At 42.1% G+C, this 15,793-nt stretch overlaps 1 protein-coding gene and 1 pseudogene across 4 annotated transcripts in view; one reads left to right on the top strand and one right to left on the bottom strand.

The window, feature by feature from the left end:
• Positions 1 to 9,996: 9,996 nt before the first annotated feature.
• The window catches only part of LOC136644003 (fibroblast growth factor 14), a 346,427-nt gene continuing 340,630 nt past the window's right edge, over positions 9,997 to 15,793 (bottom strand). For all 4 annotated transcript variants that reach the window (XM_066619460.1, XM_066619462.1, XM_066619461.1 and 1 more), the window contains 2 exons: positions 14,754 to 14,952; positions 9,997 to 12,251 (listed from right to left, as the gene is read on the bottom strand). In XM_066619460.1, the coding sequence (XP_066475557.1) occupies positions 12,115 to 12,251; positions 14,754 to 14,952 (336 nt within the window). In that variant the 3' untranslated portion in view covers positions 9,997 to 12,114. The remainder of the gene's footprint in view (positions 12,252 to 14,753; positions 14,953 to 15,793) is intronic.
• On the top strand, positions 12,894 to 13,014 carry LOC136647255 (5S ribosomal RNA; annotated as a pseudogene).

Here is a 15,793-nt window from a genome sequence, read left to right as displayed (position 1 = left end):
TCAGCCTATATCTAAAGGTGACATGCGACACCCCTCCTGTTAGCAGTCCTAGGCAGGCAGCAAGATCAGAAAGTTTATCCAGCCCTGCTCTTGTTTGCTTGACAGGTCACAAGTTCTGCAGATGTGGCATATTAATTTTTTAAAATGTATAAATATATAGTTGCTTCTTATCCTGTCTGTACTCATGATCTTGTCATGTCACATTAGGAATATTTACTTCATGATCTTTGACGTAAAGCACATGAACATTTATATGTATGAGGATCAGGGGTGTAGTGAAGGAGCTTATTCCCCCACCTCTACCACATAGCCAAGCCCCAGAAAGATTATAAAGCAATAAAGTAAAATTAAATCTCTTGAGTATGTTCTTCTCCTGTCCCTTATTCTTATATAACAACTTAATATGGGTGGATCATGGGATCTGTCAACATAGTACCTTGATAGAATTGGGCCCTTAATGCAGTGATGTTCAAACTGGGGCGACGCGACGCCCCAGCCTGAGAGCCCTGTGCTGTTTTCCCTTAAGGGGTGGGGAGGAGGGGAATGCAGAGACGCGATGCCCAGCATTGTGCCGTTGATCAGGGCGCGCTGCCTCTCACCGCCACCTGCAGCGGCCTCCCAGGGGTCGGGGAAGCCCAGCGTCAGTCTCAGCAGGGCTCCCCTCACAGCGCAGAGCCCTCCAGAAGGCGATCATGACCACTTCGAGCTTTGTGATCAAGAAATAGGAAGTGGTCGCGATCATCTTCTGGAGGGCTCTGCACTGCATGGGGAGCCCTGCTGAGGCTGGCTCTGGGCTCCCCGGACCCCTGGGAAGCTGCTGCAGGTGGCGGTGAGTGGCAGCGTGTCCCTGTGCCCCGATCAGAGGCACGATGCTGGGCATCGCATCTCTGCCTTCCCCTGCCCCCCCTGCCTTCTGAGCAAAGACATAGTGGTTCTCAAACTCTCCCTGAGAGTTTGAGAACCACTGCCTTAATGTAACAAGAACTCTATCACCATTGGGAAAGACAGTGGTCCAGGCAATGTGCTCAGCCAAATTCCTTAGTTTGCCTCCTGCAGAGCCCAATGCTGATTCTTGTCTAAGTTCCTAACAAGTTTCAAAGGCAGCACCAGAGCAGCCCTGCTGATGACATTCTGCCACTGCTACAGTCCCCACACCGTTCAATTACAACCTTGTTGAGGATGTCTATTAGATTCATGATATGAATCATGTGTTAGCACAGGGGTGCCCAAACCCCGGCCCTGGGGCCACTTGAGGCCCTCAAGGCCTCTCTATGCAGCCCTCAGGGAGCCCCTAGTCTCCAATGAGCCTCTGGCCCTCCGGAGATTTATTGGAGTCCACACTGGCCCGACGCAACTGCTCTCAGCGTGGGGGCAACTGTTTGGCCTCTCGAGTGAGCTGTGGGATGAGGGCTCCCTCCTTTGCTTGCTGTTTCACATCTGTGATGCAGCAGCAGCAGCAAAGGAAAGGCCAGCCTTGCTTTGTGCAAGGCCTGCCTTTTATAGGCCTTGAGCTATTGCAAGACCTTCATTCATTCATATAAGTTCATCTTTAATATATTCATTTATGTAAATTTATTCAGATTTGAAATGTAAATTAATACGGCCCCCGACATGGTGTCAGAGAGATGATGTGTCCCTCCTGCCAAAAACCTTGGACACCCATGTGTTAGCAGCTACTGTGGGCCCAATCCTATCCAACTTTCCAGTACTGGTGCAGCCGCGATGCAGCCCTGAGATAAGGGAACAAATGTTCCCATACCTTGAGGAGGCCACTGTGACTGTCTCCCCACCACAGGATGCAGTGCATGCCGCATTGACACAGCTGCACCGGCACTGGAAAATTGGATAGGATTTGGCCCTATGTCACTGAACATCATTTTTAGCAAATCATACCATTTTTTTTTTAACTAGAAGAACCTGAAGATCAGGCACAGGAGAAAGGTCTGTACAGTATAATCATGTGTGTATTTGGAGCATAACAAATTGAAATTGCAGGTTTATCAGAGTAAATGCAAATAACCAATCTTAGGAACAATCTTTTTATTTTATTTTTTCCAGTGGTGAAATGCTACTCAGTGTGGACTTCAGAATGAATTATAAAAAAAAAAATGCACAACTCTTGGGGAGTTCCCTGCTTTATTTACATAGAATAGCTTTTTGTACATGAAAATTTGGCAGCCCTTTAGTTCCTCAGCAAAAAAAACAACATACATTTTCTTTTCAAAAATGCTAACATTTTGTGAAAAATGCTGCAAGTTGTTGAAATGTTTGGGAAAACACTATGTTCAAATATAGATGTTTAATATATTATTTTGTTGCAACTTAGATATCCATATTCAGCTTACAAATTCACCCATAACTCTGAAAGAAGAATCAATTGCAAAAAATTGAATTACTTTAGAATCTTTGGTGGTTTTTTTTTTATAGAAACAGCATGTACGGTTTAAATGGGAAAGCAGCACTGTCGCAAAAATGTCATATATTTCAGGTGCAAAACTGCTACAGGAATTCGGAATTTTCAGGTTCTGAAAATCACATCCCCGACAAAACACAGCAACTCGTTATATGACATTTCTTTTGCCCCTTAACAGCATAAGCCTGAACTCTTATAAGAGCCTGTATACACAGGTACACAGTGCTACAGTGACCTCTAAATGTCTGCGCATAATTTATTAACTTGAGCTATGTGCCTGCATAATCAAGCAGATATTCCTCCAAGCTGTATTGTGACATCTTTGAATTCCAGCTATTACACTTTCAAAATATCTTGATACAGTATTATCAGTAGGTTGATGGTGAAGCCATAATTTAAAATAATGCTGGAGAGTTTGACTAGAGACTGTTCTAAAATAAGGACATAGGAACATAAGCTCTGCTGGATCAGGCCAAAGGCCCATCTAGTTCAGCTTCCTGTATCTCACAGTGGCCCACCAGACGCCTCAGGAAGCACACGAGACAAGAAGATATACCTGTATACTGTTGCCACTTCCTTGCATCTGCCATGTCAGAGGTAGCCTACTTCTAAAACCAGAACGATGTGTATTGCCATCCTGGCTTGTAAGCTGGGATGGACTTTTCCTCCATAAAGTTGCCCAATCCCTTTCTAAAGGCATGTAGGGCAGACACCATCAACACATCCTGTAGCGATATTTGTATGTACTAGATATTCATGGTTTTGTAAACCCTTTTGGTCATCTAACCATGGCCTTGCTGATGTATTAAAAAAAGGCAGGATGAATATTCGTAGCTTGATTCATATGTTGCAGGAATGCTGCATATGTTGCTGCTTTCCCATGACTGCATCTAAGCCAGATTTGAACAAGCGGACTGAATGGGCTAGATGGTCATGTGAGAAGGTGCTCCATCAGCATGGGACTTCTTTATGGAACAACTGTTTAAAACAGGAACTAAAGCTAACAGTGCAATCCTATGTATCAGTGTTTCTCAAATGGTGGGTCGCGAGCCAAATTCAGGTGGGTCCCCATTCATTTCAATGTGTATTTTATTTTATATATATTAGGCTTGATGCTACAATAGTATGTGACTGCATTTGGGGAAATGTTATCCATCTGTCCTTTTAACAGGCTACTGTGCATATGCTTGTAACAACGATAGTCAGTGGGGCTTACTCCCAGGTAAGTGTGGATAGGATTGCAGCCTTTGGGATGTTTGGGAAATTATTTTTAAACAAATGAGCAACTGCTTGGGAAGGATAGTAGTGTTCTCATTTATTTTAAATTAATTTTTAAACTTATTGTAAACTTTTAATTTACTTAATTGATTGGATTTGATTGTGTCGAATGGGTGTGCTAAACATTTTCCTGCGTGATGATGTCATTTCCGGCCATGACATCACTCCCAGGTTAATGACATCACTTCCGGTGGGTCCTGACAGATTGTCATTCTAAAAAGTGGGTCCCGATGCTAAAAGGTTTGAGAACCACTGCTATATATGTTTGCTGAAGAGAAAATACCATTGTATTCAATGATTGCTCCTGTTAAGTAAATGTATATAGGCTTACAGGCTTAGTAGAATTCCTTGGTGGTAACATTATATTTTTTACGGGAGGGGGGGACGCATACCAAACGTAGTAGGCGGAGTAGCTTCTCATTCTTGTCTATCCAAGGAATGTTCCCTGCATATGCCTGGAGTTTCATTGTGCACAGGAGTCATTAGTTCCAACATGTACTCCTATGTACATTGCAAATTTACAGACTTGGAGCCTTCCAGGTTGTATCAGTTTGTGTACTGATAGAAGCTTCAAGGTCTTGGGCTAGGAAATATGCCATTCACGTTGGATGTCATGACATAATTTTTCTTCAGTATTTACTGAAACTAGCTCTAAGGTCAGTGGCAGACAGGTGTGTTTGAAATTCATGCCTTCAAGTATGAAAAGTTAAACCTAGACAGAACCTCTTCGAACAGCTCACAATATTAAGTTGAGAGGGGGGGGGGAAACTGATGAATCCAATGGGGTCAAACTCCAGCCGGATGACTCACATAAGTAACCAGATATGACTGTTGGAAAGGAATAACATGGCTACGTGTTTTCTTCTTGTTTGTATTAATTATGCCAACCATCACTCCATTTACCGTGAACGGTTTTCTTTCTTCATTCATTCACTCCTTCTATATGTAGGACTGGTACTCAACTGGTACACAGAAAACCAAAATGTAACTAAAGTGAAACTAAAGTGTTCCAGTATTATTCATTTGTTTTTTTTAAAAAAGATGATCTTGATACTACAAAGTAACCCAGTTAATTATCTGTAAGAGTAGACTGTTTCCCTTGATAGAAATGACTCTTCTAGAAAGACAGATGCCAATGCTTTGCTCTTGTGTTGTATTCCTTATATCAAGTGTCACGAGTCATCGGGTGCAATCCTAACCCCTTATGTCAGTGCTTTCTAGCACTGGCATAGCTGTGCCAATGGGACAAATGCTGTATCCTGCAGTTTGGTGTTACTCACGGAGGCCTCCTCAAGTAAGGGAATGTTTGTTCCCTTACCACAGAGCTGCACTGCCCTTAGGTCAGTGCTGGAAAGCACTGACATAAGGGGTTAGGATTGTGCCCATAGAATTTTAAGAGGCAAAAGGGACATTGGAAGTATTCTAATTCAACCCCCTGCGCACTGCAGGAACTTAGCACCTGTGTGGTTTCCTTGAGTTATCCAAAGACTGGTCCATATTCTACAGACATTATTACCCCTACTAAGAATGATTGTGTGGCTCAGGATCCAGTTCTGCAGGCACCTTCCATTTATGGAACTAGTATTCTGTTAGCAGGAGGCCCTGACTGTTGGCACTGCTACATGCAGCAACACCACTTGCAATGGAACCACCAGTGCAAGTGGCTAGTGACCCTCCACACATGCCACCAGAGCACCCAGCCACTGCTGGGGTGGGCAATGGTGGGAGGAGAAGTTACGGGGTGTTTTGGAGGAGGAACTGGGGAGCATATCAGGGAGGGGAAGATGGATACGGTGGACTTGTACTAGCTATGTATCTGGCAGACGTCTGAGCAGACCCATAAGCCGCTGGGAGCCTACAGAGATGAGGAAAAAATATTTTTCAGTTACCTCTCACAGGCCTCCTGGTCACCCCCTACCATAGCATGCAGTGTGCACTTCCATGGCAAGACTGTATGTTTCAGTATGGCAGGGGAGAGGATTGGGCAGTCAGTCATGTAAGCTTTTGGGGACAACTTGGTAAAAATTATGACTAATCAAAAATGGGCTGTCGTGAGACAAAGTTAGGCAGACAAACCTAGTGATTTTCATGGCTGGAGTTGTGCCCAACTCCGCGGATAATTGAGCTTCAGCTGTATCGTGCCTCCTAGTGCAATTTTGTGAGTAGTACAGCATCTTTATGTCCTTCTATGGACCCCTTTAGCCATTTACAGGGTTATTTAGAAAGCGCCTTTAATGTCTTTTTCTTTACTTCCAAGCAGTTGTCTGTGGCTGCTAATGCAAATACGAGTGTTTAATCCTTCCTCTGCAATGTTACCCTAGCCTACATTGTTCACTAGAGGTGATGAAAGGGCTACACATCCTCTGCTTGATCAGACTGGCAGCTTAGAGGTAAAGAAAAAGAGCTAATCCCAGATCTCTGACATTCTATAGAGTTTGACCGTCAACCACAATTGGCTTTGAATATTTGCATTAAATATCCTGAAAGAAAATATGAACAGTTTGAAAAGCATCTCAAGAATATGAATTTATTTGAAAAATTAAATTAACTACAATTTCATTTCCTTTTAATGACTCATGGCCTTTTACTGGCTTACTTTGAAACAGTCAACTATTTCTGTGCCATACTTCATCTAATGTGAGACTGCAGTGGCAAGTGACAACGTTGCCCCATATGGGTAAAAGGGATGCAGGATGAGTTGTTCTCAAGTGATAAGAAGTCATTCAGCGTTGTGAATATTTTGCAGTTGGGTAATACAATCCAACACGTTGACACATGTAGATGCAAGAAAACGTAACTTTAATACCAATATTTTATGTCAGTTTGAAAGGAACTAGAAAAACTGAAAATGCACAATGTAGAGTGAGATACAAACATGTTCCTATCTAGTCCCTATAGAATATAAATGTTGATGAACCAATAAGCTTTCCTGCATGTGTCTGGGATGCTTTGTAAATGGAACAAAAAATGGTACTTAATTTGACAGCACATTTTTCATGCATTGAGACTAGATTCTTCCTACCAACAAAGTAAAAGTGAACTTTTAATTCCAACTGCTAAAAGGACATGGTTGTAAAATCTTCAGCTGCCCATCATCTATATCCAATGGTGTTTGGTAGCAATTCTCAAACAAACTCAGGGAGAGTTTGAGCCGCAAATAAGGGTGTGTAGGGGCAGGGGGAAGCAGTGATGTGATCTGCTGGATCGTGCTGCTTTGGAAGGGTGCAGGGGCTTGCTGCCACTTACCAGAGCATGCAGCAGCCTCCCGCGGGTGTGGGGAGCCGCAGAGTCAGTAAAAATTGCGCTCACTTATGATTTTGCATACACAAAACCAAAAGTGGTCATGATTGCGATTCTGAGGATTTCCGCAGCATGGGGAGCCCTGCAGATGCTGGCGTGGTGGCTCCCTGCACCACTGGGAGGCTGTTGCAGGCTCTGGTAAGTGGCAGCAAACCCCTGCGACCGTCCTAAGTGGTGCGATCCAGCTGATTACATCACTGCCTTCCCCCCTCCCCGCCCCTTAAGGGAGCAGAGGTCAGGGCTTTCTGGCTGGCGTGTCAAGACACTCTAGTTTGAGAACCACTGGTGTTGGGGATAGGTGACCTTTAACAAATCTGCAGAGCGCCTTCATCTAGACTGGCTTTCCCATTTATCTCAGCAGACCGGGCTCCCTCTTTTGACATGAATTGCTTATTCAAGACCTAGGGTAGCATCAATGATAAGAGACCGATCTAGATCGGTCCAGACCAATCCAGATCTTTTCATGCCAGCTCACTGCCGGCACACAGTGTTGCAAATGTGCCATAAGGCATGTTTGCAAGCCTTACCGCAGGCCCAGTGCTGGAGCTAGCCCAGCATGAGACCGTGCAGGGCCCGCAGTTCTACCTGGTGCTCCATGCAAAGTGCTGGGTGGTGGAGAGGTAGGATGGGGCAGCGGAGAGGCGGGAAGGAAGTGTTCCAGGGCAGGCGAAGAGTGGGGGAAAGACATGTTGGGGGGGAAGGAGCAGAGTGGGAGAAGTACGGGATCCGTGGAACTCAGCCCCTCTGGTTCTGGAGCTCCATGTCGGGCTTCTTATCCCGACACGGGACACCTTGATTCTACGGCAGCTCAAGAACCCACTTCAGGGCTATTTCCCTTACTTGGGGGAAGGGGAAGAATGTCCTGCTAGTGCCCTGGCATACTCAGGATGCCATGTTAGCCATTTTGGCTGTGGCAGCCCTGTGTGTCTGGTAGCTCAGGATTGGGCTGTGAGCTGTAGGGAAGGCATTCTCTCTCAGCCTCTCAGCTCTCTGGCTGCAAAATACAGATCACCACACTTACCTTACAGAGTTATTGTAAGGTTTACATCAGGATAACACATGTGAATTTTTTGCACAGTCAATGTTACAAACAGATATAATTATTACAGAGGAAATCCATGAGCGTGCACAAATCTCTGGATTAAGGTGAATGGCTGCCTGACTCCCTACTAGCACTGCACCTATTATCATATTTGCTCCTAGCTGGTGATAGTTTCCTCTTGTATACCTCAGCAACTCATGTGAGAATTAAGATGAAGTCAACACAACAGAGAGGACAAAACATGCAAACTAAAGGGAGACAGTTGAGACTCAAATATATGGTGTACATGGAAGTACAACACACACAATCTGTGAATACAAATTGATTCCATCAGGTTTACTGTACAGTTCTTTAGTAAGTAACAGACAGTTGAAAAGAAAGTTTCACTTGACAGCAAAATTAATCTGAGAGGGAACAAAACTGTGACATCTTGTCCTGGAAAATAGCAAGAGAGGTAATATATTAAGGAGCTAATTTTTCTTTGGCATGATCAAGGGGAGAGAAAATTGAGTTTTGCCAAACTATTTACATGATGTTTTGTTATACTGCAGCCAAAACAATGTTACTTTGCACAAACTTTATATATATATATATATATATATATATATATATATATATATATATATATATATATATATATATATATATATATATATATATATATATATAATTTTTTTTCAATATGCCTTCATATAAATATTTTATTCAATATGTTGCATCTGTGTATACAACTAAATGGTAATAAACACAAACTGTACAATGCAGACAAACTCGTTGCTTATATGTATGTCAGTAAAGTAGTACATACCAACAGGTCTGATACATACAGCCTACTACATGCAGTTCATCATTACCATCTTCTTCCCATGCAACAGATGAGACAAGAGACAAACATAAAGGAGTAACCAAAGCACAAGGAACAAATAACCCTCTCCGCTATGCTGAAATAGATTCTCAAAGAAATTGGTTTAAAACCGTCTCAGTCAGAGAAGAGAACACCCACAGAGACAACCTGTGTAGATGACAACCAAAAGGGTGTGTGTTCTACTTACAGTACAGTACCAATCAGTTACAAAAATAAAGTCTGACTTATTATTATATTAACCAGTCAACTGGTTAGCACAGCAATAAAAATCCGAGGGTGAGAGTTTGAATGTTGGAAATGAAGTAGGTTTCTGATGGAAATTTATCAGTCCCACTCTTCAGAGTCTGCTTGCACCCCAAAGCTTCTCTGTGCACAGAAAGGTAAGAAGTAGCCAGCTTCATGGAATTACTGTCTTAAACCTGTGTTCCCTGCAAGTTGGGAGGATTATGATGCACTGTACGTAGTCTGGATTAAAACACAGCTGGGCTATTTTCTTGACTAGCCTTTTAAAATAAGTTGCATCAGCTGATAAATACAAGTTCTTCAATCCTTGCCCCCTCCTCAACCCTGATGGCAACTGCAAATGCCAAGCTGGCCTTCCTCTTCCAAAACAACATTATGAAATTGGTTTCAAACATTTGCAAAATATACTCTCCAATTTTTTAAAATTTTGCTTTCCTGTTTCATAACTTTCCAGAATTTCTCTCTAATTTGACAGTTTAGAAACTTAATTCTCAATTTAAAATTACATGGAGCATACCCCAGGATGTGGGGCATGAAAGAAAGAACACACAACACATTTCATGTGGGAGAAAATAAACGAAGTTGACACACCTGAGCAGAAACTTTCAGTTTCAGGGTTAATCTGCACACGGAGCGCCTGCATGAGTAGGCCAGGCCACCTGCTGATCCCTTAACATCCAATATATCAAAGAGTTGGGAAGTCACTCCTTTCCCCCAAAGTACTGGGGAACCATCCTGACAAAATTGAAAGGGGCTTCTTCATAGGTGAATCCTCTTATAAATGTCTTCCTTCGAAGCAATTGGGTGAAGGAATGATCAGGGTTTATTTTTTTGTGCACTTATTGGTTTCACTGCTTTAAAATACCTCCAGAGTTCCTTTTATTTTGTCTTGTTAAATGCTTGAAAATATAACACTTTTTAATGTGCTTCACTAAGTGGCTTAAAAAGAACTAACTTTAAACAGTCTCTTGTCTTACATGGAAATGCAACAAAAATCAAACAGTCAAAAATGCAATTTGTATATTTCTAATTAAGCAGCTTTACATAGCCTACTTGGACATATATTAAATGTTTGCTTATTAAAACAGAAGCCGATATGAAAATTTTGTAAGCATCAAGAGTTAATCCATCTATAACCACTTAAGCAGAATTTTGAAAAGATCATAATGTATGATAATGTAAATCAATTTTTAAAAGCCATTCTGAAAATGCAGTCTTTGAAATGAAATGAGAAATAAGTAACTATTAAGCACGTAAATGAACACTTAGTAGTCTCATATGTGGTTTCCCAGAACTGAGATACATTTTGGTCCATACCATGCCTTCTGTTTTTATCAAGTTTTCTAATAAGCACTTTCAAACTCTTTACCTGTTTATTTAATCTTTTACAATATTTTTGCTGTGTCTTCAAAGATGTGTGGCCATTGTCCTTTCAATTTTAAATTGGCTTCAAACTCTTAACCAATATGCAGTAATGGTCAGCAGTTTGTGTTTGGTTTTTTTTAATTAAGCAATCAAATGATAAAAAGTTCTTGGCCTTATAATCATGTTAGAATTTTCCTAGGTTCATGTGGTAAAATGGAAATAATACTGAGATCAAGGCAAGGCACCATAAACCTAGCAATTTGGTGGGCATATATTATTCTAAAAAGCTTGGCTGGAAAGATGTGGTAGTGGGGTACTGGTGAAATAATACACTGAGTATTGAACTCTGCATGCTGAGCTTTTTAAAAAGAAACACAAAGGAACTCTTTAACTATGTCTTCTTTAAAAACTGCCCTATTTTTTAACACTGAAAATATTAAAGTATATTTTGTAACTTCCCTTTGCATTGGTGCTGCAAGAAAAAAATAAAATAAAATAAATACACACACACAACAACAACTTCCTTGCCCATGCTTTGCTGGACTACAGCCAAAAATAATAGGATAATGTTCCAGTCATTAAAAACAGGAAAAGGATTCTATTTTTCTGATATGGATTTAGGTAGCGCAATTCTCATTCGTCTTAATTATTATTTTTGACTTTTAAATAATGAGCACTAGTAGATGAAAAATGAGCCTTAATTCAGGCCTACAAGGCCTACAGAGTTCTTTTGACCCACTTTCCCAAAAAACATGTGGGTCTTGCTCGCTGGGCAAGGCAAATGTTACCATTACCAGTAAGCCTGTGATATGTATAAAACACACACGCACACAGAAAGAAACTACCAGGGGACATCAAACATTGGCCTCAAGCAATTGTTGACTGGCCATGTTTGATGCTGTTCCCTCCACAATAATGCCAGCTTCAGGCACACACTAAAGTGTATTCATGCTGAATCCCCATTTGTAACTCTGAGACAATGATTCTATTCTTTGACAGATATAATTCCTAATAAGGTTTTGAAGGCTCCCCTGATTCCCTGATTGCTTTTCAAAACTAAGCCACCAGCAACATTTGAATCTGAGAGAAACACAATCCCTGCAAAGGAGTCACACAGACAGCGGAGCGAGCAGCCTTGTAAAAAAGGGGGAAGAAGAGAAAATCCATGATAGCACAGGTTTACAGCATCTATCTAGAAATTACTATTAGTTTTGTGTGCTACAAAATTGAACTTAAAACACATGGGTTTCCTGGACTCAAAAGGGGGGTTATGGGTAACTGTCAGCAGGCAGGATATCAAGTGTACTTGTGAAGTATGTCATTCACATGAGGTGTCACAGTCACAGAAAAGATATTAAAAAGGCATTCCATATCTGGTAGGGCATTCCATGGTCTGAGTTCAGCTGGTTATCCAGGTGTCTTCTTTGCTGTGGGAGGAGTTACAGGTTGAGATTTATCCACTTGCAACCACCTAGCTTGGAACAGTGAAGAGCAAGCATTTGCTTGCCTCCAGCCGACCTGCAGACACCGGAGTGAGACAGTCTTGCAAGGATAAAGTGCTCAGCCGTACTGAGAGCTCAAAAAGTCACAATACCCATGAGGATCTGGCTATGTGGTCTTACTCTTGTTAACTGGTTTGCCTCCATTCATTATTGCCGATGCACTTGTGCTTTTACTTGGCGTCACCCCAGCTTTTGGCACTGTTTCTCCAACATCATGCAAAGATGGTTCTCGATACATGGCAACTGCAGGGAAAGAGAACAGAAGAATGGGGAAAAGAGAAAGGATAAGTAAGAATGCCAGCAAATATCATTCAAACATTTCTTTGAAGATCAAACTCTTCAGCCTAATTGGTTCCTGTTTTATAGAATCATAGAGGTGGAAGGAACTTACATGATAATCTACTCCAACCCCTGCCTGTAACAGGAAATCCTCCTAGAGCAGTGTTTCTCAACCAGTGGTACCTGCACCTTTGGTGGTATTTCAGTGGTGTCCAATGGTACATGCAGAACCCCCAAGCCCCTGTCGCCCAACAGCAAGACCAGCAATGTAATATGAGAAGCAGAGGTAGGAAACTCAGTTCGGGTGGGCAGAACTCCAGAGTGCACTTTATGCACACTCAATAAAGCCCTCTCATCAGCCCTGAGCCTCTTACTGATGCTGTCTGGCCTCCCAATCCGGAAGTAACTGGCAATGATGTTGTCACTAGTTACTATCGGTGGTACTTCCAATAGGTGGACCATGTGAAGTGGTACATCAAGAGATGAACACTGAAAAATGAAGTCCTAGTGCATCTTCAGCAGGTGGCTGCCAAGCCTGTACTTGAAGATCTCCAGTGAGAGAGAATCCACCAGCTGCCTCAACAATATGTTCTACTGCTAAACCACCTCTGCAGTCAAGATTTACCCTGCGCATGCCCAATCTCGTCTGATCTTGAAAGCTAAGCAGGGTCAGGCCTGGTTGGTACTTAGATGGGAGACCACCTGGGAATACCGGGTGCTGCAGGCTTATACCACAGTCTTTCGAGGCTGAAGGTTGCCAACCATTTCTTCCTGATGTCCAACCAGAATCTCCTCTCTTGCAGTTTGTACCCATCTGATCTCAGAGGTAGTTGAGAACAAATTGGTCCCTTCTTCCATATGACAGCCCATAGATATGTGAAGTGTGCTGTAATATAATTTATTTAATTGAAAGTTGATACTGTTTTTAATAAGAGCTTTTTTTAAAAAAAAGTGTGTATCTTTGTTTGACGTAACTCAGAATACATTCCTTCTTTCATTGCTTTTGATGTATATACAAGCAGGCTCTAATGCTGTAATATAAAGCAAACTTACTTGGGAATAAGGGAACTTACTTGGAAAATCAATGGAATTTATTTCCAAATAAACATGGTGGTGGCAGGAAGTCTGTGCTGAATGGTACGTAGCATTTTATGACAGCTGTAAAGGGTCTTATGCCACTAGAATGCTTGTTCTGGTGATGTAGGACCCTAATAGGATTGGGCCATTAGTTTATTTGTCCGTCAAGCACAGTACTGTCTACTACATGGGTGGGGGCTCTTTGAAGGAAAAGGCTTTACCAGCCCTATCACCAGAAGTCTTTTAACTGAAGATGTCAAGGTGCAATGAGGGATGAGATTTGGCTCACATGACTGCCACCAGATCTACCCCCTCCCTCCCTAACATGCCCTGGTTCCTCCTCAAAATGTCCCTATTCCCCCTCCCTGCTCACCCTTGCTGCCAAAATACCAATGGTGGCTCATGCTTCAGTGATGCATGTACACAATCACTGGTTGTTCATGCTGGTGTCTGTGTTGCAAGCATTGTTGCTGCATCTGCAGCAACAACAGAGAAGGCCTCCTGCAGATGGATTGCTAGTTAAGTCAGCAGAAGGACCCATAATATTGGGATTTAAGACAAGCAGTTGAAGAAAAATAATTTTTTTTATTTTGTATATGTTGAATTTTCTATCATCATCATTATAAAAGTTTTCTAGTGTACATCTAAGCAAACCCTACATTTTTTCTCAGTAATGCTTGCAACAGCCCAGTAAGAAAATAGCCTTATTCCTATACTTCCTGTGAGGGCCCAATCCTATCCAATTTTCCAGTTCCAGTGCAGCCATACCAATGGGGTGTGCACTGGATTCTGTGGTGGGAGACAGTCTCAGAAGCCTCCTCAACGTATGGGAACATTTGTTCCCTGACCTTGGGGCTGCATTGCAGCTGCACCAGTGCTGGAAAGTTGGATAGGATTGGGCCCTAAGAGCGGCTAACCTAATGCCACCTACCAAGTCCCTGACTAATATGGCATTAAAACTAGGTCTTCATAGCTCAGTCTTGTAGCCATCATATTGCAATAGCTTTTTATATGCTAGGATGTACTTTCAGAACCATTTTCTGCAGTGACATCCTGATTGGGTAATAACATGGGAAAGAGTATTTTCCATGTTCAGACACAGAAAAGAATAAGACACAAAATACTCCTTGAAGTTAAGGTAATGTCTTCTAGCCAGGCTGTAGCACTCAGGAATGATAAACTGTTACTTCAAGCCACTCATCCATTAAGAACATAAGAAGAACCCTGCTGGATCAGGCCAAAGGCCCATTTAGTTCAGCTTCCTGTACCTCACAGTCACCACCAGATGCCTCAGGCAGCACACGAGTCAAAATGATATACCTGTATCCTGTTGCAATTGAGAGTGAAGAAATGTATTTAATCTTTTGACTCTGCCAAACCAAAGCTTACCTTCCAATGGCTTCGGTAGAAAATGAGCTGCTGGTTTCGTTTTCTTCACTCTGTTTCCTTTCATGACTTGCCCTTCTTTATTGAGCCCCAAGAACCAGGCCCTACCTGACTCTTGTTGTCTGTAGAGCATTGATGAGTAGATTACATAATAGTTTTCAAAAACAGACTCCTTAAACTTGCATTCTGGTGTAAAAAGTTCCTATGAGAGAAGGAGAAAGTGTTAGACAACACTCCCAAGAAGTTGTTTTTGGGCTTTGTTTTTCCACTTAAATACAAGAACCCAGGTAGCAGGTAGGAGTTAAGGCACCAATTTTCAACCTTTTTCATATTATGGCACACTAAGAAGCATTAAAAGTATCAAGGCACACCATCAATTTTTTGACAAGGCACACTGCACTGCTGGCCATGGGCTCACATCCCCCAATGGACCTACTAAAATATGACTCTCCTTTAAACTCCTGTGGCACACTTGCAGTTCATTTGTGGCAAACCAGTATGCCATGGCACAGTGGTTGAAAACTGCTGAGATAAGGACTCAAAAGAGCTCAGTTTAATCATTTGAAATTTGACTTTATGTGTCCGTTACATATCAAATGCATAAGTAAAATGATGAAAAACAGTTTTAAAACACAAAGTACATAAGGTAAGACTCTCAATGAACTAATGTATGTAGGCTAGAAGGGTGGCAATCCTATATATACAAGGATTTACTTTGCAGTGAGTTTTCCTGAACTCAATGAAGATTACTTCTGAGCAGACATGTTTGGAATTGTGCTATAGGACTCTTTTGGTCCAATTCTAAAAGGGCTGTGAACCACCAGAACAAGCATTCTGGAGGTGTAAGGCCCTCTATAGCTGTCACAAAATGTGACAAACAATTCAGCACATCCTGGCCACAACCAGCAAGTGGCCAGGTCTATAGAGGATGCCTGCGGGCACCAGTATGTCAATGCAGGGGGTAGGGAAGGGGCAGAATGGGGCTGGGTAGAATGGGGTGTAGATAGGAGCAGGCAAGAGGGCAAATTGAGGCTGGATAGGTG

The sequence above is a fragment of the Tiliqua scincoides genome, chromosome 3 (genome assembly GCF_035046505.1).
Source record: "Tiliqua scincoides isolate rTilSci1 chromosome 3, rTilSci1.hap2, whole genome shotgun sequence".
In the NCBI taxonomy this organism is placed as follows: Eukaryota; Metazoa; Chordata; class Lepidosauria; order Squamata; family Scincidae; genus Tiliqua; species Tiliqua scincoides.
The sequence above is the reverse complement of the archived record's forward strand: the minus strand, read 5'-3'. Positions and strand labels throughout refer to the sequence as shown.